This window comes from Embiotoca jacksoni, unplaced genomic scaffold, assembly GCF_022577435.1.
Source record: "Embiotoca jacksoni isolate LCO1_2020_lvr unplaced genomic scaffold, fEmbJac1.0.p SCAF_3, whole genome shotgun sequence".
NCBI lineage: Eukaryota > Metazoa > Chordata > Actinopteri > Embiotocidae > Embiotoca > Embiotoca jacksoni.
In genome coordinates this window covers 20,053,009-20,080,737 of record NW_027185381.1, presented here as the reverse complement: position 1 = coordinate 20,080,737, position 27,729 = coordinate 20,053,009, and the positions used below count along the sequence as shown (strand labels likewise).

Below are 27,729 nucleotides of genomic sequence, written 5' to 3'. Positions count from 1 at the left end.
GTGTAAGCAGCTTCGGCTTATGAATGCTTCTCTGTCTACCCCCAACTGCACCTACTGTAGGTAGTTTGTATTTTGAAAGACACACTTGTATGCTAACTTGATGAAATGAATGAGTATTTTTTACTCCCGATACTCATACACCACTTTTAAGTTTTTAAATGCCCCTGTGTCCAACTAAACTTCTGTTTAGATAAGGATCGTAAGGAGGGTTCGCCAGAGCAAGCAAACACACGGATATTTTTAACCACGTGCGCTGAAACCCTGCAGTTAGTGTAGCTGGACAAAGCTAATCCTTCTGCTTTTACAGAGACATACACATAATAATTGTTGTTCGTCAATTTTACAGTTAGCCTCCTACAAATGATGCTAAAAGACCTGTGTGTGGCACCCAATCTCTAGAAACAGTGAGAAGAATGTGTGTGGGTGAAGTTGGATGTGTGAAAAAAAAAACAACAGGTGTTTTAGAGCCTTTACGTGTAGAAAACAAGCAATCAGGCCTGTGAGTGAAAGATCCCATCTGGCATATGGATTCCACTGAAGTGATTGTAGTACGAGAGTGTGTGTGTGTGTGTCTTTTGTTGTGAGAAAGACACACTCATTGAAAGACAGGAGATCAGGAGATGGTGGGAGCGATACACACCCAATGACAGCCCTGTCAAACACTGTACAATTGTATGACTGCTCACTCTCCAGCCTCCACAAAGGGGACAAGCTCATAGCCTCCTGGAGCCGAATCAGGGCTTCTTTTGGGGCCAGAGGAAGTGGCTTTGAAGCCCCCTTCTCTGACCCTCTGATCCGCCCACCCTGTAATGAATGAAGAGGCTGTTAAAGGAGGAAAGGCAGGTGTTCACTTCTCCGTGTCTGTGAACACACACTCTGGAGTTTTCTATCTGAGAGCATGCAGCAAGAGAAAAGCTGACGACGCCGCCCTGTCTGTCACACACTCTTTCCACAGTAGACAAAACAAATTAACACACACACACACACACACACACACACACACACACACACACACACACACACACACACACACACACACACACACACACACACACACACACACCAATTATGGCCCTAGAATGTATTTTGGCTGGTGGGAACAGAAATCAAACTTGAAACTGTAAAAGAATGTGGCAACACACAAAGACATTTTCAAGGTCTGTCACTGAAAAATCTGTTTACACATTTTAAATTGTTTTCAAAGAGATTCTTGTATTACAAAATCACAAAAGTGTTCTTACCCTTTTAAGTATGACAGCTATTTTCTCCTGATAAGGAACACAAAAGTTACTAAAGTGACCTTTGAGTGTACATTTATTTGAGGAAAATAAGCAGTGGAATATAATTCATGAAATACTCTACAGTATAGTGAACAATGTGCTCTGAACAAATTACAAATTGCCACAGTCTGATAATTTATTGAAGGTAAAACCACAAATATCTTGAGATATGACAAGCAGTAATGTCCTCCAAAGTCTAGATATTTAACCCAAAACTGATGCTAAGCATGTCTGCTAAAAACACAAACTTGGAATAAGCAGTATAAATTGTGACATTGGAAGATAACGTGAAATATCACAAGAGCCACAAAGAGTGAGAGTCAATGCATGTGGGAGGAGGCAGGGACTTCCCTCAGTTAAAGTTTGGGGTTTTGTTCTGGCAGGTCACAGTTCAAAGTTGTGATTTCCTGACAATAGATTGAAATTTGAACATTGCAGTTTGGTTTAACAGCATTATTATTAATATAATATGACTCATGACAATACTTAATTGAGAGTGACAGCCGGCCTGGGCTACGTTCAAAACCTTTCAGCATAACAAAAAAGTAGTTGTTGGATTTTTCTGACCTTCTTTCGACAGTATGTCAAACATCATTGTGAGTGATGGTTTGGCTGGGCGAGGAGGAGCTGCAATGGTTTTAAAAGATAGTTTGGATGGGCTGGGAACCGACACGGGCTCTGTGGTAAGTTTCAGCTGTGATTTGTAGCTGAGATTCCCACATGACATTTGCAGGGTCAGCCTCAGAAATGGAACGTAATGGCCACAAAAGAATGAATCCCTTGTGTCACTTGTCTTCCCCTGCCTCACTCTCTTCACAGTGTCAGATATTCCTGTGTTCCCTCCTCAGTTCCTCCTCAGCTGTATCCCTTTTTCTGCATGACTCATTTGTCTTCCAATAAAGCTGTACAACCCTCAGTCCCTCTCCTCCTCTCAGCTTCTACCCTCATCCCTTCCTCTTCGTCTTATCCTCTCCCAGTGCCAGCGAAAAATGATGCATGTAGTGCTGGAGCTGCTGGTGCTCATGATATTAGCGGTGGTGGGGACAGGCTCTGGTTAGTTTGCGGACCTACATCAGGCCCAAATGACGCAGGCTGGGGTTCAGCGGTGAGGCAAGCCACGGGGTGGGACTGTGGGAAACACTGAGTGGTTTGTGAATATTTGCCACAACTTTGCAAGAATATGGCAGAATCAATCGAAAATACATTAACATTTGCAAAGATTCTGCTTCCTTTCTGTTTTAGGTTAAATATAGGATAAAGATTACTCTGACAAAGTAACAGGAAAGTTCAGGACACTGAAAAGCCTTGCCTGATTGGCATTTTTGGCTATTTTAAAGAAGCAGAAAAGTGATGGTTTTGGTGAGCTGGAAGTTTACCTGCTGTTTAGTTTTCTCCAAAAATAGTTCTTAGCTGACTTGTTTTATTATAAGAAGCAAAAGAGGAAAGTTGTGCTTAAACAGCTGAACTGTTTCACCGGTGCGTTGCATTATATTCTTAGGTTTCTATTTTGAACTGTTTAATATATTTTATGCATCTTGGAAGAGTTGAAGAACCATCAATGTGACTTTCTTGGTGAATCGCACAACAGGAAGTCAGAATAATTATGTTAATTTGCACACCACTGCCGCCTGCCATCACCACCGTCTTGCAAACACCTCATTTCTCCCCACAGCCTCACCCACAGTAATGAGACAGAATCCCTCAAAATGGCACCTATACCTCAGGAGGCCGGAGTCTTACTGCCATGAGATGGAATCAAGCTGCTTCTGCATGGGCTCCTCACCGTACATGCCACATACAGTAACACCCACAACTCTGTCATGGAGGCCACTTTAGTTGCGGTGGCTATAAAGCATGGTGGTGTATACACACAGGCAGTTCAGGAGAGTATACAAAGCAAGAGAAACTTAACAGCATGATGTGAGAGGTCTGTCAAATGTGCAGCCTTCATAACGTTCCTCTGTTTTTCTGGTAAAAGATAGTCTGAGGCCCTTAGGGAGTAATGTTGGAAAAAGAGATTCACATAATGTCTTGACAAACTGTTGGAGCTCCAGATGCCTCACCCCCGTTTGCGTGTACTCGGTGTCATGTTAGAGTGATTAACACGCTGCAAAGGCAAAACCGTCACTTTACTTACCGAAATACCTGAGGTGACACATCAAAGAAGTGCAAACATGCTTTATATGCGCAGATGCAAGTTGTATGTTGGCGCTTGTGTGAATGAACAGGGGATGTGTCGGTGCTTGTGTACAGTTTGTTTGTGTGACGTGCATGTTCTTTGTAGCAGTAGCACTCTGCTGGAGGCAGCCGTTTCCATTGTGTTGGAACGGGGAGTCAGCACATATTATACAAGTCAGATGGTGCAGAGAAAGTACGAGAGAGAGAGAGAGAGAGAGAGTCACACTCTTTGTATGAGACTACATGCCCTTTGGCAGCCCGACTCTGCTGGAGTGAACACTCTTTAATTCTATCAATATGGTTTTCATTTACGAAGCAGAGCATCAAACTGAAATGACTTTTCTGTCCCTGCTCAACTTTGTTTTTAGGAAGTCAACATATCGTGTGGCCTGTACTCCAACTCTCTTTGTCTTATAGTATTTTAAGTTCAGCCTGTCATAAAGACTTTATGTTTACTTCCAGCACACGTCATTAAATCGAATAGATTACCTTCCCTTTTTGGTGAAGTGCTATGTGTGCTCGTGTCCATACGTAGTTGATCCCAAGTAGCAAATTAGGTTAGCATTCAGTGCATGACAAAAAAAAAAAAGCGTGATTGTGGAGCAGCGTCATCTTTTAATTACAGCCCTTATTCTGGGTCATAAATCACAGTATTAAGTGAACAAATCCTGCTAACGTGTACAGAAAGATGTTATGCTGCCATACTTGCTGCAACACAAACTGTTCACAACAACATATTGTGAAACCAGCCCAAAAAAAAAAAATTCAGTAAGGCACCTTATTTAATATCCACTGCTTGTTTGCTAACAATGGTGATATCTTAACAGCTGCTACAAACAGCCTTTCATAAGCTGTGCCTCCACCCGGAGGCTCTAACTCTAACTTTGCTTGTGGGGAAACTTTTGTCAATCTCAACTGTCACTTATGCTGATCTCTGTGTATATTTGCAGAAAGTGACAAGACCCGAAATATAAACCGTTTTTTTATAGACTAATACCATGCGAGTCTGCAGACTAAAATTTAAAGGCATGTCTATTCTTATTTCAAACACAGGTAAGTCATTTACACACGAAAGGTGCAATATGTGACAATTAACTCCTGTCTTGAAATACTACTTTTTACGTTAAGAGGCGATAGTGATTCACGGTAGAGTCCTGTTCATTTTAGTTAAATGTTTGAACTTAATTCAAATTATTACATATTGCACCTTATCTCAGCATTCAGTTAGAGCATAAAACAAAATATAAACAAAAAAATGAAGGTATAGAAACAATTTAATACAAGAATAAAAATCAGAAACCGAATTTGCAGGCAACTCTGTATTTCTTAAAAAGATTTATTTGTTGCCTAGTGGTTTTCAAATATTCTGCCCTTTGCTCTCTTGATTCAATCAAGCAGTCAGCTGTAAGTACCATCACAAGTCTAGTTGGCATGGTGAACTGAAAGGAAGAGACTTCAGAGAAAGATGATAGGATTTTTTTTTTGTTAAGCATGTGTCAACAGTGTTTCCTTTCAACATCCCCCTATGATTCCAATGAAAGCACAGCACTTGCCGGAAGCACATGGGAATGTCATTTTAGGGATGGTAGCCCATCTTTTCCCTTTTGGGAGAGCAGAAGGAGTTTGAGATGATGCAGCTTTTTTCCTGAGGCTTTGTAAATAAATCACAAACTTGCACTAATCATCTTTCCTCTTTCCATTTCTCTTCTCTATCCTCAGCCATCTCCCACACATTTCCTCTGGCTTGGCAGAATTCTCACTTCTGATTCTGAAGCCAAAATAAAGGTTAACCATTGGGCAACTAACCGTGCTCCCCCAGATCCCTTAGATGCACAGTCGCTAACAGCACAGCAACCAACACATTTCTCCAGGCAAAACTAATGAAGGTCTTAGCTAACAGCCTGCAGACAGATTCTGAAAAGCAGAAAACAGGCCTCTGTGTTCTCACCATCCCTTGTCACTACTTTTATCCATTTTAACAACAGTAATAGCAGTGAAAGGATGCGATGGCATCTTCAGGTTATGTAAGAACGATGTTATCTCCTCGCCTGCAATTAGTCTGACAGCCGGCTGTCATGAAGAATAAAAGGGGCAAACCTAGTGTTTAACTGTGAAATATCATAATGTGTCTGGTATCTGATTTCATGACTGAAAGAGAGGGATGCTCTTTTGACAGAGTGTGTATTTTTAATGGGTGTCAGCTTGATTTTTATGTAAAAACTGTGTTTTTTCACGTCAGAGGTCTCCAGAGGATCCATTCAGAGGAAATACCACACTAGTCCTAGACTGACCCTAGTTACACCAGTAGCTATGAAAGTAGATCTAGTACACTGTAATTTGCACCATATTCAGATTCATACCATGAATACCTTGAAATCTTATTGTTTTTGTGTATTGGGCTTTTGGGGGTCTTAGACCCCCTTCAGCACCAGTTGATGACATCCTAAATAGGATTCTTGTAACAAACCTTCATCTTACTGACTGTTCATACTGCTGTCATATCAGCTTTAACTGACGTATAACTACTTACCTCACCACTGTTATTGCACTTGTTTTTTCTGACTTGTGTGTAGCAAGTGTAGATATGTGTTGTATATAATGTCTAACACTGAAAACTGAATTCTAAACTTGATCTTTGTCTTAATATTTTTGTCCGAGAGGCCTCTGCCTGCATCTGATGCAGTGTGTGCTTGCTTTGTTTGTATTAGCCTGATGTCACTGTGCTTTGTTTATTTTCGTGAATGTGTTAAAAGCATGGCTCACGTTCCCTCGTGTGTTTACTTGCCCTCAGCGGTGTGGATTACGTGTTACCAGGATTACAAATTCACTAAGTAAATACCACCACTAATTGTTTTGGGACTTCTGAGGGACAGTGTGGCTGCACGTTTGCAGAATGTATAGACTTTTGTTCACATGGCTCAAAAATGTGTTGTATTTATATAAAATATCTCACTTTTTTTGTTTGCGTGTCCGTAGGTGTTTTGTCCCTCCCGGCCCATTTCAGTCCCTACACAGAGAACCAGCAGACGTCCGTGGACAGCAGGGAGGACGCTTATGCCCAGCTCGAGCTGCGGACACTGGAACAGTCCCTGCTGGCTACCTGTGTGGGAAGCATCTCTGAACTTAGTGAGTACACATATTTCAGAATAGTGTGTGTGGTCCTGGTTTCTGTTCGCAGATTTTTTTTTTTTTTTTTTTTAAAACCATGTTTTAATTGTTTGAATTCTTCTGAGCTCTTTTCACAATCACAAAGGATTAACAGTAAAGCTATGAAGCAGTCTTGCTATTACAGACAATTCCACATTCCCAGAGATAATAAACACGTTGTCATAGTTTTCAAATGCTTAGCCATACTCCATCGTCCTTGACCATAAACACTTGTCTCACCTTTTCTCTTGAAGACAGAAAACCTCTCCTTGTAGAGAAAAAAAACAACGATCAGTTCAGACAGACAAGTGGCAATCGGAGATACAAGATAATTACTTCTTCAAGTCTCATCTTGTGCCTTATTGTGCAAGTCATCTGACACGTAGTCTTCTAAAAATAAGCAAGTGAATAGTTTATCTACACATGGAGCTCTGGAGAGTAAAGTGATAATGCCTCTGATTGTATAATGGCTGTGCTTTGTTTTGCAAAGCAGTGCACATCGTTTTTCACAGCCAAGTTATTCGACAGGGGAAAAGACTCAGACTGCCTCAGACTTTATTCTGTTTGCTGTCAGTCGGAATGGAGTTGTCTCTCCTCAGTCTTCGGATGTTTTTCTTTGGTTTGTTCTGGTCACAGAAGGTGTGAAGCTACTGGGAACCTACATTAGAGTTTGAATGATTAGACTGATTTATTAAAATATTGCCAATTTTAGATATTCATGGAGGTTGGTAAACACAGAGGCTTGCAGAGACAAATAGCCAAACTGTACCCCACTGCACATGGTTTATTTAAACAGGAGTTGCCAGAGATGAAGAGCAGGAATCTGGTATAAAGACGGGAATAGAGGGAGATTGAGGGATGGAGTTGCAAAAGGTGGGGGATTAAGTTTAAGGAGGCAGGAGGCAGCAGGAAATGATGGAGAGGTAGAGTAGTTAAGAGTGAGGTTGTTAGGGCAGAGAGAGGGGAGGAGAGGTGGAGATTTGTGTTGGTCAGAGCAAGGATATGTTTCCTACTCCAAATGAGCTAACACTCTGCCATTTGTTCCTCCAGCACAAGGCCACGTTCATACACAGCCGCCGTTAGTGAGGCATTAAGAAAGTACATGCACGCACTCAAACAAAGTCACACTCTTGCTCTCACTTTTCACTCAGTGGCCTCTTTGTGCCACATCTCTCCGGTGGGGCGAAGCTGGGCTGTTCTGGGCTGTTCTGGGCGGGGCTGGCAACTCGGCTCATTCACGCCTACAAACACACACACAGGCATGTGTCCACTGATTCGCATCACACACAACAAAAACACAGTGGGTTTGGCACTCTGATCAGAGCCCGGGAGACCAGGCAGACACAGGAGCATCTTTGTGGAGCCGCTCAGTCCTGCTGGATCAATCGACTGGACTTGGCCAGACACACAAACACACAGCATACATAAACATGATGGATAATGGATGGTAGGATACTGGACATTTCCATTAAATGGTAGGAAATATGGTGTAACTGGCTCTGAGTGTGTCTTCATTTGAACATTTTACTTTTAGCTGGGAAACTTTGAATATTTAACCATTAAGTTAAGGGAGGGAAATATTAATGAGCAGGACTGTAATAAGATGAAATAACATGACCTTTATACTAAAGCCTGTGAGGCCAGTTGACAATGAGTGTCATAACAAAATCCTGATATAGAGCTGTTTGTAATGGACTGAGAGCAGTGTAGTCACCATCTTCTAATTATCTTTTTCTTAAAACATTTCTTATTATTATCTTATTATTTTGAATTTAGAGGCACATTTTGTCCATTTTTTTTAATGCAGTCAAATCACAGTTTATTGAATTCCCAGCTTCCACAGAGGCTCCACTATAATCTGTAATCTAAGAATGAAGTACTTCATATTCCGCTGACCTCTGGAGTTTAGTTTAGCTTCGGGCCACAATATAGGCTCGAAAGCCAGAGAGGCTCTCCATCTTGGGCAATAATTTCTCAGAGACCTCCTGGAGGGGCCGCTGGTGGTGGTTAACACAAAGGAGGCCCTTCAGATTCAAGTGGGGTCTGTTTTGGGAGAGCTATCCCAATCCAACCCCCCTTGAAGCACCCCAAACCCACTTAATGTTGACATGCACATACACACTCAACACTGCTGAACTCTACAGCCTTGGCCACGGTGCAGCGTCCTGCTCACAGTAATCTGGTTCGAAATTAACCCAGAGTTAATTATGCTAAATGAGCGTTACACAATCTCAAGTCCAGCCTGGCCTCCTTCGTTCACGCTGCCTCTCCCCACCCCTCCTCCACTTCCCTGCGATGACTGATAGTCTCTCCGCTCTACTTCTGCTCTGACATTTGTGGTCACTCACATGGATCTACACAATTTACTTATTGCAGCCTTACACCTTATTTTTCTCTGCTCTGTGTGTCTGTTTATGTTAATCAAGTTTCACATATCATACTCTGCATACATTCATGTTAATGAGCCTTCATTCAATTAGATGTAGTTGTCCCTGATATGCTGCATAGAAACAGTTTTTCACACGTCATAGGCGACTCACATTTCTGCACGTGTTTTCTTAACGCTGCTTCTTATCATGTGACTGAGTCCCTCCTTTCCAGGCAAAGTGCAGTGATTGAATTGTGCTAGGACATAAACAGTTGAACACTTCATTAAAGCCTGTGATCAACTGTCTTGTTAGCCCATTAACTCCTTCAGTGATTAAAGATGAATGGGTATTTAGACTTGCCGTCTGGTTTTGCTTACTGATAATGACACTGCTAATGGCAAATACCACTAGAGACATGGAGGGAGAGTAATGAGTAAAGGACAGACAGTAACTGGTTGAGGAAAAAGGGAAATTCGGTTTGACTGGAAGCCCACAGGGTTTTGTCCTGAACAGAGAACTCCAATTGTAGTTTTTCAATGTGTCACTTGACATTTGTTGAGGGCACTCGCACTACTCCAGTGTTTTTGTTTTGTTTTAGCTTTGATACTGCATACAGGATGGAGAAAGCTTCATGTTTATATCAGAACAAATAATTACTCAACCATCTGAGTCTGATCTTTCCCACATTTCTTCTTTTCCAGGTGACTTAGTGTCCCGTGCAATGCACCACATGCAGCGCTTGAGCTCAGTGCGCCCGGGGCAGAGCCCCGCCCGCCACGCCCGTCCCCAGCAGCCTGTGTCCTGGTCGCCTGACGCCCTCCACACCCTTTACTACTTCCTGCGTTGCCCCCAAATGGAGTCCATGGAGAATCCCAACTTAGATCCCCCACGCATGGCACTGAGCAAAGAGAGGTGGGAATCATGCATGAGTGGACACAGACTTTTTAGATGTTTTCTATAAGTGTACAGCAGGCAGTGAAATAACAGATCTAATCTTAGACAGAGACTTTTTTTCCATTTTGGTTTTGGACCCACCCAACAGAAAATTAGTTTTGTAGTATTCCTGCTTCTCCTTTTGTACATTTTAAACTCTGTTTTGTCTTCCTGATTGCATCTGAGAAAGGATTATATGCGAGTCATGAGGTTGATAGAAATGTGATTAATGTCAGAGTTCGAGCCATCCAGCTTCAAAAATTAACAAGTAGTCTCCAAATGAAGTGAACATCTCTTTTTCAGACCACCTTTCTTTCTCAACCATTCTAATCCCACCGTCCTCTAGTCAGTCAAGTGTTCATTTTCTGTAGGGAAATCACAAGTAAGCAAAAGCTCCCAGGTGTTAATGTTAGTCTGATAGAAGGGTGAACGACACCTTTAGGGTATAAATTAGGCTGAAGACCAGTGCTTTAAGAGATTTTAAGAGGCGCGAATGGTCTGTAATTCTGTTAGGGTCTCTTCAAATCTTCCTTAAATGGCCTTTTTGGAGCAATTATGGTAATTATTGTGTCCTGAGACAAGTAGTTGAAAATATTTGCAAAGACTGGCTGCAACACAGCACATCACATTCACATTTTATTCTAATGTTTTGGCTTTATCTGCAATACCTGATAATTGGACCACATTTCTTGGCTGATCCTCAGCTTTAAATTGTTCTCGTGAAATTATGTTTCATTGCGACTGGTTTCCACAGAAAGCAGGGAGTAACATTTGAACTGAGTCATCTCTCTTTTCTTACAAAATTGAGTGATAAAACTTGTTAAAACGTTGCGTTGCTTAACAGATGTCCTCACAGGAATTTAAAATACAGTAATGGTGATATTCAGCAGTTACGATAATTGTGAGAGATTATGTGCCTTCAGATGAGGTAAGATTATTACTAACAGTCGTGTGTCTGTGTGAGGAAAGTACTTGCAACCTGCCCACATGTCTTTGGGGCTTTGGAAAAACATGCAGATGTGTGTGCGCATGTCCCTGAGTAGCTATATGTTAAAAAAAAAAACATGCTTTTATATGGGTAAAGGTTAAATGTAATTTAAACTGATGTATAGGGGCTTGTCTAAAGGTAGCACTCAAGCATATAAATGGGATGCAGCTCCCAATCAAGTGTGTGTGTTCAGTTTGCTGTGGTAAGTCAGTTAATGTTGCCTGATTTTTCTCCTCAATTAATGTTTAAACCTGTTGCTGTTAGTTTATGAGGAGGGCGTGAAAGCTGAGATGATCATGAGATAAGCCAAATCTTCATGTTCTCTTACGTGTCTGCGTCTCTGTGTGTCCAGACACAAAGCCAGCTGGCTCCTATACGTTGAATGATTGAATGATGAACAGACCCAGTGAGAGTGAGCGAAGGTGGGCTCCTCATTAACATCAATGAGAACAGAACAGCAAATATACATCCCTCCTTTTTATTGATCCTGGCTGCTTCTCAAGTCCTCAGATGTTTATAGTGTTTGATTTATACCTGCCTGGTTTATGTGTGCAGGATGAAACAGTTGTTCTCTTTGTAGACATCTGCTGGTCATTGTTTTGCCTTTCTGTATGTTTATATCCCTCGGTGCTTCCCTGTGTGACTATCTCTGACGGTTGCCATCCACGGCAGGCTCAGGTGGTTGGATGGAGCGGTGCAAACCTGGTAGTGATTACAATGTGAGCGCCTGGTAATGATACAGACCTCTCTCCTTCAGTGGGCCTCTCTGGCTCACCCTCTATTGAAAGCTTTATAAAATCTTTGGTGGGAACCCAAAACCACCAAATCTGTGTGGGCCACATCATCAAACATTTTTAGGGAGCCTGCTGAGAACCTCATTGCAGAATCGTAGAGACTGCGAGAGACGCCCTTTTTGTTATGATCCTTTAAAGCTGGGGCTTAGCTGTGAGTGATGATCTTGTATTGTAGTATTAGACAGTATAAGGTTTGAGAGGGCAGATACAAGTGATTGTTCATTTACTTTTTTTTTGTTTTTGCATTCACACTCCACCGTTTGAGACAGTGCAGACAAAAACTTGTCTTAGTGCTGAAAATAATTTAATAGTCATTTTAATGTTAAAATCACAAAAAAACAAGCAATTTCAAACACTCCTCTATACAGACCTCCTCTTACTAAATTCTCTGCTTTCTTCAGAGGATGGAGGGGAGCACTAATGGATAGATGTGTTACTGATAAGAAGTAGCCGACGGAGCTCACTTCTAACCACAGATACATCCGATATGCTTGCATCTCCCCACATGGAGACTTTACGAGTGTAATCTGACTCTCGATCAGTGGTTAACTTTCCAAACCTTGATGGGGTCTGTTTCTTACTATGTGAACTCAAGCTGACTGGCTTCAGGTTATAGGGCATACAGGACATATGGGGCCATTGTAGCATGTGTGCATTTAGCCTCCCAGAGAGAAAAGCTTTTGCTTTTCATGTTGGACAGGTTAAAGTTCAAACCCACCTGACCAGCGTTTGAGCTGATTGTCATTGTATGACCTGCCAGGTGGTGGTAAGCAAGGCGCCATGAATCAAAGCTAACATTTATATATGTGTGTGTGTGTGTGTGTGTGGGGGGGGGGGGGGGGGCATGTGTGGGAAAGTTAGTGTATGTGCGTCTCCATCCCGCTGTTCTCAGTATGTAGCCTTAGCATGTCAGGTCAGTAGGCTAGCTCGAAGCGCTATCTAGTTTCACTGTTAACAGGCATTGTGGCTTTGATGTTGCACTGACTCTTGGATTAAGCTGAAGTTTGTGTTTCAGGCTAAGGGGCACAAACTCAGACACAGGGGTCACAAGGGAGGAATTGTGGGACAGCACGGGTGATGGGTGCAGACACGCCACATCTGTCTGCAGGTCTGGGCAACTGGTGTGCACACAGACATTCACAGACATTAGCTCAGCTCATCTGAGATGTTTGCACATTTTTGCTTAAAACCTTTCACTCACACACACACCCCACAAACATGAAAGGCCAATTGGCTTGAAAATACACTATATCGGACCCTAAAATAAAAGCGCCGACATTGTCATCGTGCTATGTTTTTCAAGATTTGTACTAAATAAATGAAACGCAGGCTGATTGACGAGAGGAAGGGCCGAGCGCATTTCTTTGACGGATCAATGAGAGCTAAGTGCTACAAGCTTGACACGGTTCATTGGAGTTGGTTTAGTTCTGGATTAGTGCCGGTGCCGTGTGTATGGCTGGAAGCGAGCATGTAGTGAAGTGGCGGGGGGGGGGGGGGGGGGGGGGGGGGGGGGGGGGGGGTGTTTGCCTTGTGGCATTCAGGAAGACAAAGACATGTGCACAGATGTACACATGAAGGAATAGAAGCACACACGCACACAATCCAATTTGTGTCAAGTGGTGGCCATTAAGAGAAGAATAAACATTTGATTCCCAAGCCCATTGCACGTCCTCTCCTCAAGAACATGACTTTCTTATCACTCTACACCCGCAGCAACCATCCACAGACTGCCACCCTACCCCCCAGCTTCATCTCGACATACCCCACTGGCCTCTCAGCCGTTTCCCAAACACTTAAACCTTCATTATATGCACCTATTAGCCACTCCTAATCCCCCGCCCCGCCCCCAGCTCATCAGCCCCTCATCTGCTTGTTAACGCCTGGGTGACAGCAGGACCCCTCCTCCTGACTGATTGCCAACTGATAAAGCACTAAAATAACATCTGACAGAATAGCTAAAATCCCCAAAAAGACTTGAAAAACTTTACATAGGAGTGTCTGTCGGTACCTAACATGTTAAGCCCTCGGATATATCAACTAAAAAGGTATTAAAGGCACAATGTTAGTAATTAAATCCAAATAAGGTTTTAACCATCATCATATCTGCTTTACTAACCACAGTTGGAGTAAAAAAATTAGATTTTTTTTTTTTTTTTAATTTTTTTTTTTATATACTGTCAAATTGTAAAAAGTAGCTACGTTTCAATCATGTAACATGTTAAATTCACATCTATGTATTAAAAAGTCTGACATTCTCTTTCTTAAACCTTCAAATAGAATGGAGAAGAGACACTTTACAATATACATTATTAATAAAGCACTGATAAATGAAAGAGAGTGCTGTTGCACAGAAGGAGATCTTCTATAGGAAACCTCAGGTAGTTGCTTAAAATAAACAGTGAGCAGAATAAATTGCACTGCAGGGACCTAAGCGCTCATTAACAGTAACTACAATCCAACACTACTGCGCTATTTGCCTGTATTGCTGCCCGTGCTATTGCTCCCATCTGTATTCATGGAGCAGAACAAAGGTAAAAAAAAAACACTGATCATGACATCACAGCGGGAGAAATACTAATAATTGTGATAACACAGAGGCCGTGTTCAAACAATCATTAACACACTCTGACTGAGGCTTCATAGGATCAAAAGCAAAGGACAATAACGTTCAGGGTAATGTGTCATTGTTCACTGGCACATTCAATGCACATATGGTGAGAGAAAAGCACAGGCGAGAAGAGGATAACCAGCTAGACGTGTTGTTGCAGATATCCATATCACCAGTAAAATGATGTAAAAGAATGGTTGAGATGAGGACAATGAATAAAGAAAGAGAGCAATCAAATAATCCACATGACTTTCAGACAGCCACATTCACAAATACCACAGCGGGACTGAGTGTGCTGCTCTCTTTGATTCCACCACCAATGTTTACTCCAACTGTTTCTTCAGGATAAATGACATTTTATCTTGCTCATTGAGGCTCAGGTCAATTATTTCTATTTTTATCCTTTTTATCACCTTTTTAGCTTCATTTGATTCTCTCTTTTTTTGTTTTGTTAGGATCTTAGAACTCATCAATAACAATGCCAGGGTGCTGCTGCACCTTTGTTCAGCCCCCCTACAGACTGTAGTTTATTTTGCTGCTGCTGCTGTAAAAATAGTCTGATCATTCAGAAGTTGTTGCAGTATTTTATCAAATCATAGTGGAACTGAAGTCTCATATCTCACCACATGTAAGGAAAGCTGATGTTTAACTTGGCGCATAAACATAGATTAGTCAAACATGTATACATCTGTTATTCGAGTGTTTGTGCTTGATGACATGAAACGAGATTGACAGCTGTATCTGTAAAAGCAGGTGAGTATGTGTGATTAGTAGAGATGACGTGCACTATACACATACATGTCTGTGTGTGTGTGTGTGTGTGTGAGTGAAGGTGTCTCACACTGGGAAAGAGTAAGGGGAAGTACCATACACAAAATAAGTAATCTGGCTGTAGACAGTTAATGAGTCTCCTCTCAACATGACTGAATCATGAGTGTTAAAGAAGAACTAGGATTACAGTGTCTTTTCCAGAGTCTGACAGTTTATTGGTTTAATGTGAATTCATTGGTTTGCAAAATAGCCTTCTGTATACATATCGTTGGAAACAAAATATCGGTCACCTATTTTATTGTTACATGTTTACAGTATTAATGATAATTGTGCCAAGAATAAAAACAGAAGTTTTACAATTTATCTTTTTTTTTTTTTTTTCTTTAAAGGCCATTTCTGTTGCTGCCACCTCTGATGGAGTGGATGCGAGTGGCCATCGTTCACGCCGAGCATCGCAAGAGTCTATTGGTGGATAGTGATGACGTCAGACAGACCGCCCGGCTTCTCCTTTCGGGATTGGACTGTGAGCCGAGACAGCTGAAGTAAATGAGAAACACACAAATACACTTTATACTGAAATCCAAACCTCACTAGTGACTTCAGATACTAACTAATGCTATTTTTTTTTTTTTTAATTTAAACTCACCACTGCAATTCAGCTATGTGGTCTTATGAGGTCATTCTAATTGTCGAGGTGGTGTCCCACCTTGTTGGCCCCACCAACAGTTCTTGTCTTGTATCTCTATGCTGTCCTTTTCTCTCTCTGCTCTCCTCTCACCCCAACCGGTGGAGGCAGATGGCCGCCCACCTCTGAGTCTGGTTCTGTCAGAGGTTTCTTCCTGTTAAGAGGGAGTTTTTCCTTCCCTCTGTTGGAGGTTTTTCTCCCTTAAAGAGGAGTTTTTCCCTCCCAGCTTATGTGGGAATTGTTGAATTGTTGGGTTTCTCTGTATAATGTTGTAAAGTTCTGCTGTAAGGACTTTTAATGTGTTAAGTGCCATGAAATAACCTGTGTTGTGATTTGGCGCTATATAAATAACATTGAATTGAATTGAATTAATTATATGACGAGAAACAAAGCTTAATTGCTGAAACTGTGTTGTGCTTCCAGGTGTGTGTTTCCTTTGACCTCTGCACTATAGCATTGTAATTTGATTGGTTCTCACTAATAAATAATTGCAAACTGTGTACAGCAGTTTAATGACTGCAAAGTGGCTTATTAACCTCTGCATGAAGAGTACAATTACTTCGAAAGAAAACCACCATATGCAAATGTGCAGTGTGCACAAGCCACAAGGTAGTTAAATTAAGCATCTCACAACGTGTCTTTAACTGACTGAGCAGCAGCCAGAGGGCTCTCACAATGTAACTGGTTATTTATTCTCGCTCTCTCTCGCGCTCTCCTTCAGGCCCGAGTGTTGCTTTAGCTCCTTCAAGCGTCTGGACTCCAGAGCAGCCACAGATAAGTTCCACCTTGACTTGGGCTTTCGGATGCTCAACTGTGGTCGCACAGATCTCATTGGCCAAGCCATCGATCTGCTGGGGTCAGACGGGGTCAACAGCATGGACGACCAGGTACTGAACATACACAGATGCACCCGTGTCATTCATGTTGTGAGGACATAAATCTAGGTTTAAGCTATGGTACGTTTAAAAGTTAGATTTGGGTAGTGGATAAGGTTAAACGTAGTACAAGTCAATTTATGCAACCATGACGGCATGTGTTATACTTTTGTATTTGTTTTTTCCTCTTTCTTACATCCATTTCATTCCTACCTCGCTTATTCAGGGTATGACCCCGCTGATGTATGCCTGCGCAGCTGGAGATGAGGCCCTCGTCCAGATGTTGATCGATGCTGGGGCCAACCTTGACGTGGCGGTAAATATGCTTCAGTAGTTCCAACAGATTTATGGACAGATTTATCTTAATGTTGCTCATTATGGGATGCTATGCTTCTACATCTGTCTTCAGGAATTGTGCTATTTTTAAAACATCTGAATTCACAGAAGCCGAAACTAACGTTTTCTTTGTGTTTGCTTGAGCGTGTGATCTTTGTGTAGAATGCTGATCAGTCATGTCTTGGCAGGTTCCACCGTGCTCCCCAAAGCACCCCTCTGTCCATCCCGATAGTCGACACTGGGCTGCCCTCACGTTTGCGGTGTTGCATGGACACATCTCTGTGGTACAGGTTGGTAAATAGACACACACACATGCAGTAGAAAACAGAATTGGCTGGTGAATGAACTCTCAATTTGACATGACTGCGTAGCTCTGCACTTTTTCCACAAGGAAAACACCCTGCTGTATATGCAACTTGCTCTACATAGTCCGGAGCCAATACTTTCAAAAGTAGATTGACAAATGTGAGGTCAGAGCTCAAGCTATAAAGGAGTTACAAGATGTCAAGCATTGCTTAATACAACAGATGTGATGTGCCTCCGCAGCTTCTGTTGGATGCGGGGGCCAATGTGGAGGGGGCCGCAGTCCGAAATGGACAGGAGAGTACAGCCGACACCCCGCTACAGCTGGCCTCGGCAGCAGGTGGGCAAAAACACGTGCACACATAAACTACAGCACAAGGCGCAGCTGATGTTAGCGTTTTGTCCGACTTACATTGGGTCCGTGTTCTGATCTGATTTACGGTTGCTAAACTACCGCTCTCTACGAAATTATAGAGGCAGAAAGTCTGTAGGAGGGCTCGGCAAAGGGAAAGATGAATGAATGAGAACCGCTGTAGTAGCTTTCTGCGCAACGACTAATAATAACTCATTCATTTGTAACTAATAGAGTAGTGTGCTTCTCTTCCTGAAGACCACCGGTATTGAGTTATGAATCGGCAGAAAGAAGGAGAAAATGGGAGAGTGAATGAAGGTGCTGTGGCAGCAGCGAAGTGCAGCCTGTGGTTGTTTGGAAGCCTCTGGGCCGCATTCCTCTGCGGGATCATCTGAAAGCCACACATAGCTCTCGTACAAGAGACGCATGCTGGCCATAGCAGCAGTGACAGTGTGTAAATAGTTCCTAATATGAATGTGTTGCTTGTTTAGGAATGGAAAATAAAGTATGATAAAGCTTCATTGATCCCTGCAGTAAAATAAAATTGTGCAGCAATAAATACAACAACTAGAGAATAAGTACTCTAATGAATAATAAATTAATTAGTAAAAAAGTTATAAAAAAAAAAACAAAAAAACATCAAAAGAACAAATTAAATGTTGACACTTTTTTGTTGTGATGAATAATCTTAAATTTTTAATGTGAACTGTACAAATGAGATAAAAACCCAATGAGGATGGACTGTCAGCAACTGCAGTCATGAATACAGTGAAAATATTATGGTTGATATTAGTTAAACATCCTATTTTAATCTGTTGAGGAACTGGTTCTGTTTACAATCAACTGTTTATGTGCTTCCCAGGCAACTATGAGATGGTGAGTTTGCTCCTGGCTCGAGGTGCCGATCCCTTATCAAAGACCCATGATGGAAATGCCCTCACGTCATCCCTCTATGAAGACATGAACTGCTTCAGTCACGCTGCTGCACATGGACACCGGTATGTGGCCTGAAAAGCTCTGAACACATGTTGACAGCTGATGCTGGAGAGCAAACTACAAAGCTTTTACTGGAGAAAATAACACATAAATAACACAACCATGTGTTCAGCCCTGTTTTAGTTTACATTTGAGCTTTGAGGAGAGAATGATTGCTTCTATTGTGTGATGAAATGGAAACGTATCCGAGTATGAAAAGCGAGTTCGGGGTCTGGTTTTATTCAGAGTCAATCGGTTTCTGAACATCAACTGCTTGTGTAAACTCCTCCACCTGTTCACCGTGTGTATGCGTGAACACAATATAGACTCAACACTTCACATTCCAAAGTGAGGTTGATGGATTATGTAATCAGAGAGGAGGCTACAGGGTCACAGAAAGGTGTTGCCTTTTGGGCATTTATTAATGATTCTGTTCTTTCTTACTTTCTTTCCTTGTTTCCTTCCTTGTACGCCCCCCCTTCTTCCTCCCATTTATCTTGTCAGGAACGTGCTGAGAAAGCTACTGACTCAGCCACAGCAAATCAAGGAGGATGTCCTGTCTCTGGAGGAGATCTTAGCTGAGGGGGTGGAAGATGAGGTGGCCGGGATCTGCCCTTTCCTCCCTCTCTCCCCCCTGCCGACCCCTTCCAACGGCCCCGTGGCCCTGCCAGAGGCAGGCATACCGAGGCTGTGCAAGGCCAGGATGAAGGCTCTGCAAGAAGCCAGCTACTACAGCGCTGAGCATGGCTACCTGGACGTCACCATGGAGCTACGTGCTATGGGTACCTATCAGATGGCAAGAGGAAGGTGTGCTTACGTTTCCGATTATTAGAACACCAAATAACAAATCCTTTCTCTCTAACCAGGTGTACCATGGAAACTACATGTGTGGCTGGAGTCTCTTCGTTGTGCCCAGCAGCAGTCCAGAGCGGGAGTCACCCTCTCCCTCCTCAGAGAGTTCACCACAATCCGAGAAGAGGACTACTGTGAGGAACTGGTCACCATCGGCCTGCCCCTGATGTTCAATATCCTGCGTACCTCCAAGGTAACATCAAACACAAATCATGGTGTCATGTTTGCCTGTCTTCCTCTTTCAGTAAGAAATGAGTTGATCAGTGATATAATGCCCCTCCCCCCTTCTTCTGTCACTTTCCTCCAGAATGATGCCATTATACAGCAGTTGGCAGCTATTTTTAGTCACTGTTTTGGCCCAGCGCCCCTTCCAGCAGTCCCTGAGATGAAGGCAACCCTTTCAGCACAGTTGGGTAAGGAAGCTATGATTCTTAAGTGCGTATGAATACATGTACCTCAGTGTTCCAAGTAGACAACTATAATAGTCGTACATTTATTGGCTAATTAGCTAAATAAGGATTTTTTTTTTTTTTTTTTTTTTTTTTTTTTGGTAATGAATCATTTGGTGTCATAATTTCCTAAAAAAAAAAAGTGTAATCGGTTATCAAAACTTTTCCTGATAACATTTTTTGTGATCAACTAATTAGAACGCTTTTCTACAGACCCACACTTTCTGAACAACAAGGAGATGTCAGATGTGACATTTGTGGTGGAGGGGAAACCATTCTACGGACACAGAGTTCTTCTGATCACTGCGTCTGACAGGTGAGCGCAGACAGGTTCACATTCGTCTACCTGAAGACCTGGAAAAAAAATTGAATCAACTTAAAGGGCTCTACCTTACAAAAACCCCAAGCACAACGCAAGTGTCTGTTAGTTTCAGATGAACAGCTCCTGTCCAGCACCCATGTTGTTTACTTTCACCCGCATGTGTGCCGATGGGCGTGTTGGTCCTAATATGAGGCGTGGTCAGCTGCATTGTTGGTGCTATCATGAGGCAGCAGAAACCTGATCTTAACTGGTACATTATTAAGATAGTAATATGTGCCTACGTAGGCAGTTTCACAGTGTAGAAACTGTGCTTGTGCAGCAGCTTACAAACCTGCAAAAGATTTAAACATAACAACGTTACAATGTGAAAGATTATTATTTTGGACATCAATCTGCGCACAAGCAAATCTGTTTCCTCTGCAGACAAGCGTTCTTTCCTACTACATGGCTAATGCGACATTTCATGGCAATTCACAAAGGTGCAAGTCTACCTGACCTTTAGAGGGAAATGGAAGAGTAAACTCTACTACACTTATGATAAAGTGAAACCTCTTGAACCATACGCCTTCTAATGCTCTCAGATTATCTTCAGTTAAACTAGCAAAATTAAATTTGGACATGCCCTGAATGCACTTGCACCGTACGCTTTCGACCATGCGCATGAATCATTAAAATGTTCCTTTGTCTTCAGATTCAAGTCTCTGTTGGCCTCCTCTGCACCAGATGGAAGCTCCAACAAGAAGATTGAGATCAGTGAAGTCAAGTATAACATTTTTCAGGTAACATATACAGGATATTCCCTTTTAGATATATTGCATATGACAGAACACATACATTTTTTCAATCAGCTACTGTACTGACTTGTTCCTAAATGAGTCCTTTGACCTCTGCAGATGATGATGTCATACTTGTACTGTGGAGGAACAGAGTCACTGAAAACTAATGTAATGGACTTGTTGGAGGTGAGAATTGCTTATTTTATCATTTTTATCTTCCAGTATTGTACTTTTCACAGTGAGACCAGTAGGGTTTCAAATTAAAACCCTAAGTTACTGTGCTATGTACCTAATTTTAATGAGGTTTAAAGGAACATTTAACTTAAATTAACAATAATTACAGTTTTTAAACAAGTTCACAGTTCTATGATTTTGGAACTGAAAACAAAGGTAACCATAAAATGCCAGTTACAGGAGTCTAGTAAATAAAACTAAACATGGCTTCTACGCACATGATATTGTATGCCAGTATTTCTCCAGCATTAACATCTGCCTGCTTTCTCCTGCAGCTATTATCAGCTGCTAGTCTCTTCCAGCTGGGGGCGCTACAAAGACACTGTGAACTCATCTGCTCTCAGCACATCAACTTGGATAATGCAGTCAGCATCTACAAGATAGCCAAGGTAACACAAACTGAGAAGCCTGGATCATATTTTTGAATTGTGAGCACTATGCAAATTCTCTTAAGTATACGTCAGAGGTGTGTTCTGTGTGCCTCAGTAATTAAGGTAACTCGCAGGAGATTCTAGACACTTCACGTTATTTTTTTGCTAAAACACATCCTTTCTTTTAACAGGCGCACAGTTCGGTGGAGCTCGGCTCGTTCTGTGAAGGTTTCTTCTTGCAGCAGATGCCTGCACTGCTGGAAAGAGAGGGCTTCAAGAGCCTGCTGCTGGGACCCCCCGGGGTCCGACAAGGGAATAACCCTGCTTCTACGCTGGCTCACAGCCGGAGTGACTCACCTCTGGAGGAGCTGGAGGCCACCCTGGCTCAACGACTACGCTCTCTCTACGTCACTTCCCGGGTTTGAAGACGACATGGCAGAAGCTGCAGAGAGAAGACAGAAATAAATGGAAGAATGTGGAAGTTGGAGCAGAAGATCCAGTTTATTACTGACACAGGATCAGATCTTGAGGAGCAGTCTAAATAGAGATGTTTTTTTTTTAATTATTATTATTAAGATCTGATTCTCTGTGTGTCTGTCTGAGCAACTTCCACAAAACTCTTGACACTGTGGCACAGATCAGTGAGTAGTTTGGCAGCAGTTTACTCTGTGGACAATTAAGTGTGTCATATTTTGTGTCAAGTACTCCATCTTGAAAGTTGTTGTAATGTACAGCATGTTCATGAAGAAGAAAACTGGACAATGTGATGCTTTTTCTCCAAAGCTTAGGAAGCTTAAAGGGAGAAGCAACAGTTGGAAGCAACAAGTGGCAACTCTGAAGAATGAAACGCTGCTGCCCTCTAATGGACAAAAACTGGCAAAATAAAGAAACTGCCTGGGAGGATTGGGATCAGTGGCGCCCTCCTGGTTCTGACTGAAACTATGTAAAGTGACAATAGGCTGAAGCATCTATTAAAGAATCGAGTGAGGTGGCCCTGCTGGACTTTTATCAGACTAATAATGCAGAGTGGGAAGAAGGAGGCCGCATCAGTGCCTCCTGCATTGATGTAAGCTTTGGATTTACAAATGTACTTTTTTATATAACTGTTTTTATTTCCCTTTTTTTTTTTTTAAGACGTTTGACAGGAGAAACAAAACACTTACTGAAACGTGGGATGGACATTTTCTATTTAATAAGAAAAAAAGATGTGAGAGTATTTAATGGGGGTGTTCCCTTTTTATTTTGTTTTTGAACCCAAGCAAATTATTAATATTATTGTTAAAAGAAAACTGCTTCTGTTGTTTTTCCAGGTACTCCCAGTTAATTAAGCTTATGTATGCTGAGATTTTCATGCTTCTCCACAGGTACATTTGGAAAATGTCTGTTTTAATGCTTAATATTGAAATAAACCTGGCAAACAAAAACCTTGTCATTTTTTTTTACTGCTGCAAACTATGCAAACTATTTGATAGCTATCTGTTTGTGTTGTTGTGGACTCACCTGAAATCAGGAAAACATCAGACTTGAATATGCACAAACTTATAAGATGGTAATTACATAGGCATTATGTAAATCAAATACATTCTTACAGGAACTGCTGGGAAGGTGAAGCAAAGGAAGAAAACAACAATACAATTGTTATAATAATAACAACAATATTTTAGTATTAAAAAAAAAAAAAAACGACTACAACTTCACTTGTTTGTTTCAGGTCTGCACTTACCCATACAGGTACCGGCATAAATAATGAAAAGCAAACACACCATAACTGAATTAGTTTATTTGTTTCAGCACTGAAGATGCTCACAGTTATGTTATATGGGGATTACATCAGTCAGTTTTGTTCCTGCTCTGTCAGAAGACCCCTCTGGGCCTCAGAATCATTGGATGTCCTTAGTGCTGCTAGCTTCCCATTGTATAAAACAGAAAAGGAGGGTGAACATCAGGGTATTGCTTTGTGTTTGTTGTACTGGTATCCCCTCCCTGTGCCTCTTCTACCAACAGGTAGACTGAGCCCAGACATCCAAGCCTTCCAGAGAGAGGTACAGAGTAAAGGAAGCATCGTTCAAAAATGTTGTGCACAAGATAAGGAGGAGGAGGAGGAGGAGGAGGAGAAAGGAAAGGAGGACCAAGGGGAACAATAAAAAAAAAAAAAAAAGAAGGCCAGAAATAAAAGCAAGAGTGGGTGAAAAATAAGGGACAGAGGGGGAATTTAAACTTTAAAACGTAGTTTTGTGAAGAGAGAATCAATGAAGGCTGAGAGAAGGAGTGAGTTTGGCATGGAACATTAACACTAAAGCCATGCAAAGAAAAGCTCATGTTTGACATGCACACAGCAATACAAGCTAAAAGCATAGAGCAGGAATCCCCAGCATGATTGAGAAGACAATCAACCCCCATGGTTTGTCTGTCTATTTACAAAGAGAAGACGCAGATTGGGATCTGTGGTGTCCTTCTCCTCAGGCCTGGCCTACACGCACAATAATATGAAACTGACAAATATCAATAGAAGAGCATATTCCCTCTCCAAAAGAGGCTAAGTCTACATTCTTAAATTACTGGTAAATAATTTTTTTTGAGAGTTCCCACAAGTTCTCTTTCCCTCTTCAGGGAGTTTGGGGAATAGAGAATTTGTGACTTGTCAAAGTCCACGTAATTCTGTTAAAGTCAGACCAAAACAAAAGAGAAAAAAGTTCATTTTTTCTTCAAATGTTGTCCCATTTACGAACACACAAGAGGGTAATAAATAACATTCAACTGACCTAACAGCTTTGTTCATATAAATAGCCAAGTTATAATAAATTAGGAAATAAAACAGTGGGATGAACAAACATGAATAAATAAGGACAACAATACAAAAATATCCACAATTGCATTTATCACGTCTTTTTTTTGTTTTTGTTCCTCTACTCCTACTGCTGGTAAGTGAAACTAAGAGAGAGGTATCGATGGAAAATCAAAGACAAAGTGCCGCAGATAACAGGAAACAGGAATGTTTGGATCATTATTAGGTCAATCAAACAAAGACATAAATTATCATGTAACAAAAATACACAAGAATTTAAAATAACAGAATGTGGCAGGCACAGGTTTACCAACCTGTTCCTATGGTATCTAAACATCGTGTCACAACTAGACATTTCATTTTTGTTGTTTTTTTTTACATAAGAAATGATATCAGTCTGTACAACAGAATAGATCATTCATTTTAAATACCCACATACCCACCCGAATCCCTCCCCTCAACCCTATACTATCATTTCATCTCCCCAAATGGCCCCCTGCCCGGTTCTGCTTGCACCCGGCTCCACTCTGAAATCACAATTCCAGTCCGTTTGCAGCAATAATATTAAGTCTAATAAAGTCAGTATTTCAAACCCAGTTCTTCACAAAGAAAGTACATTAAAAAGCAAACAAATACAATCCAGCAAGCATCCATGTCGGCTGTTTAGGCTTTCCACAAAACTCCTCTCCCTTCTCTCCTCCTCATGTTTCTGCATGTCTTCTTTTTTTTTATGTCATTGTTAATACATCCCAGAGTTTTCTGTGCATACTGGACCTGTGCATGTATGCATGTATATGTTTTTCTGTATGTAGTGTTTTTTGACAAATGCTTTTTTTTTTTTCCAATTAACAAATGCTCCTGGAACTCAAAGAGAGGATAATGGGCTGGTGGGTGAAGGGGAGTATGCCATCTTGTTTTGCTGGGATGTATGTGGATGAGTTGTACACACGTGCGAGCTTGCGTGTTTCTTGGACGGGGGAACACCAAAGGATTTTCGTCTACCTCTACTGTCTGCCGGAGGTGGAGTAGGGATGCAGAGAAAGATGAAGGTAGAAGTCTGCATGAAGGGTCTGTTTCCATGGTAACCCCCTCCCCCCAGCGCACCTCTAAAAGCAGTCCTCCGTCAACAAATGTCCATCTCTCTTGGCACGCTTGAGGGGGTGGAGGGGTGGTCGAGGGAGGGCGGATGAAGCAGGGAGCAGGAGGAAGGACTTTAATAGGTTTTCTGGATAATTCCTGGTATCAGAAACAAGTCAGGTCATCACACAGGTTAGCAGCAGCAAGGGAGCAAAAAACAGAGCAAGGGCCAGAGGCATTAGATGGTTGGGGTAGACGGGTGGGGAATGATGGTGGACACCAAGGAGTGACGGAGAGGGGAGTGGAAGGACAGGAATGTGTTTTTGTAATGTAGGTGCAGTGTGGTGCTTGTAAAATATCATTTGAGTCTCTTAATATATTTCTATCTATATAAAGTCATTTTATACAAAAGGTGTCCTTAATTGATTATTTACATCTAGCTATGTACAAATAGAATATTCTCTCTGTGCCACTGGCTTATCGTGATACTGGGATGGGTTTCACACTGGTTCAACTACACAGCGTCTCGGTTTAAGACTCCTCCTGTGACCCCACAGACGCCACCGACAACTTGGCTCTGTCTCGGCCTGCGGCGGGGTATTTGGTGTCATTATTTTCCGGCTCATGCCTCCGGACGTGCATGGGTGAGGGGCAGTGCTTGGAGGGCGTGCCAGAGGGGTAGGGCACCTGTCCGTTCTTCTCGTCTGAAAAAAGTTGTTTAATTACGTCAAAGAAGTTACTCAATGGGCTGCCTAGGTACACAGACGGGAAGAAAAGAGGAAAAAAAAGGGGGAAAGAGAGAAGAAAGACAAAACAAAGAAACTAATGAACAATGGGGTTCACAGGATAGAGACGCGGCTACATGTAAGACAGAGCAAGCAGCGGCGTGGAGGAGGAGGAGGACCGACGGAAACAGCGAGGATGAGCTCTGCTGAAGCAGCCATATTAGACTATGTAATGTGGGAGTTTCCACAAATCATGCATATGTCGCAGCACCACCAATGAAAACACACACATATCCAATGAATATCAAACTAGAAATTACAAGTATATACTGGAGTCACTGTAGGTTTTCATATACTGATGCTATCGTAAATCGCTAAATTGTAAACTACGCGCAGCACAAAGAGAAGGCATAGTGTGTCATCTGTGAGCCCAAACAGGTTTGCCCAGCGGAAGTGAAAGCCTGGAGCTTCAAGAAAAAGCTGCTCCTGAAGGATACAAAAAAAAAAAAAAAAGATCAGTGTCTGCGCTCTCTTTGCCAAATCCTAATTGTTCATCGAGTTTACTCAGACGTCATTAAAGCACTGAAGGGCAGCTTGAACCTGGGCAAAGCTCAGTTGATTGAGGCTGTTTGCCTCATGGCTATTGCAGCAAGTGCAGTGCGTGTAACACAGAAATGTTTGGACTTAAATCTGCCAAGAGCGAAGAGAACCTTTGATCAACATGTTTCTTCACTTGAGTTCAGAGCTTTACACTTCATTTAACTATAAAACCTTGGCCAAACACAGCAACATCAAACACACTGATGGGCTGCATCATCATTGTGCCAACGCTTTGAAGTGAGAAACTTCACTATAGTAGAGTCAAAATTGTGATGAGTTGCATTAAATGATACATTAAAGTCATAAATACTGTCTGAAATTGATGTTGTATGCTGAGGTGGGCATGCTAAATAATAAAGGTTTATCACTTATTAAACACTATAAGCACAGTGAGATAAAGATAGAAGCGTGTATGGGGTAGTATGCATGCAAGCTTAACACACACTTGTTCGGCAGGGCCTTAATGGTCCCATTGCAGGTAGGCGGCGCAGTGAGGACACCAAACATGAGAGATAGAGCAAATAAAGAGCTGATGTTAATGGTGCACACACACACATCTCTGTGAACTATCAGGCACAAACAAAACTGCTTCTGAATACTTTGCAGAACAGCCATTGGCACAACAGAGTCCTGTGGGCTGTCAAATTAACAGTGACAACATCAGTAAAAATAGGCTAGGGTGCTGCGCACACACACACACACACACACACACACACACACACACACACACACACACACACACACACACACTGGACTAGGGTGTCTGTGTATCAGCATTTTTTTTTTTAAAGTAGGTTGTAAAGAAAGCAAAGAGTGCTTGTGTTAAAGTCTCACATTCTGCCTGTAGTAGTCTGTAGATTAGAGAAAAGCTCATCTGAGCATGAATGAGTGTGTATTTTTATTGTTGTGTTTTTCTCAGTGTGTTTGTTTGCATGCCGACATGT

General features: G+C 41.9%; 2 protein-coding genes across 9 annotated transcripts in view; one reads left to right on the top strand and one right to left on the bottom strand.

Annotated features, from left to right (window-relative positions):
• abtb2b (ankyrin repeat and BTB (POZ) domain containing 2b) overlaps positions 1 to 23,011 on the top strand; it is a 44,528-nt gene extending 21,517 nt beyond the window's left edge. Inside the window, exons 2-17 of the mRNA XM_069161967.1 lie at positions 6,435 to 6,584; positions 9,676 to 9,886; positions 15,458 to 15,610; positions 16,475 to 16,640; positions 16,855 to 16,944; positions 17,153 to 17,254; positions 17,511 to 17,607; positions 18,482 to 18,617; positions 19,099 to 19,376; positions 19,461 to 19,639; positions 19,754 to 19,859; positions 20,109 to 20,211; positions 20,909 to 20,996; positions 21,111 to 21,179; positions 21,503 to 21,616; positions 21,790 to 23,011. Coding sequence (XP_069018068.1) covers positions 6,435 to 6,584; positions 9,676 to 9,886; positions 15,458 to 15,610; positions 16,475 to 16,640; positions 16,855 to 16,944; positions 17,153 to 17,254; positions 17,511 to 17,607; positions 18,482 to 18,617; positions 19,099 to 19,376; positions 19,461 to 19,639; positions 19,754 to 19,859; positions 20,109 to 20,211; positions 20,909 to 20,996; positions 21,111 to 21,179; positions 21,503 to 21,616; positions 21,790 to 22,023 — 2,276 coding nt within the window. The 3' untranslated portion in view covers positions 22,024 to 23,011. The remainder of the gene's footprint in view (positions 1 to 6,434; positions 6,585 to 9,675; positions 9,887 to 15,457; positions 15,611 to 16,474; positions 16,641 to 16,854; positions 16,945 to 17,152; positions 17,255 to 17,510; positions 17,608 to 18,481; positions 18,618 to 19,098; positions 19,377 to 19,460; positions 19,640 to 19,753; positions 19,860 to 20,108; positions 20,212 to 20,908; positions 20,997 to 21,110; positions 21,180 to 21,502; positions 21,617 to 21,789) is intronic.
• A 1,829-nt stretch (positions 23,012 to 24,840) lies between these two features.
• The window catches only part of brsk2a (BR serine/threonine kinase 2a), a 158,890-nt gene continuing 156,001 nt past the window's right edge, over positions 24,841 to 27,729 (bottom strand). For 4 of the 8 annotated variants that reach the window (XM_069161968.1, XM_069161969.1, XM_069161973.1 and 1 more), the window contains one exon: positions 24,841 to 26,212. In XM_069161968.1, coding sequence (XP_069018069.1) covers positions 25,992 to 26,212 — 221 coding nt within the window. In that variant the 3' untranslated portion in view covers positions 24,841 to 25,991. The remainder of the gene's footprint in view (positions 26,213 to 27,729) is intronic. The other 4 variants (XM_069161971.1, XM_069161972.1, XM_069161976.1 and 1 more) reach the window with 2 other exon arrangements.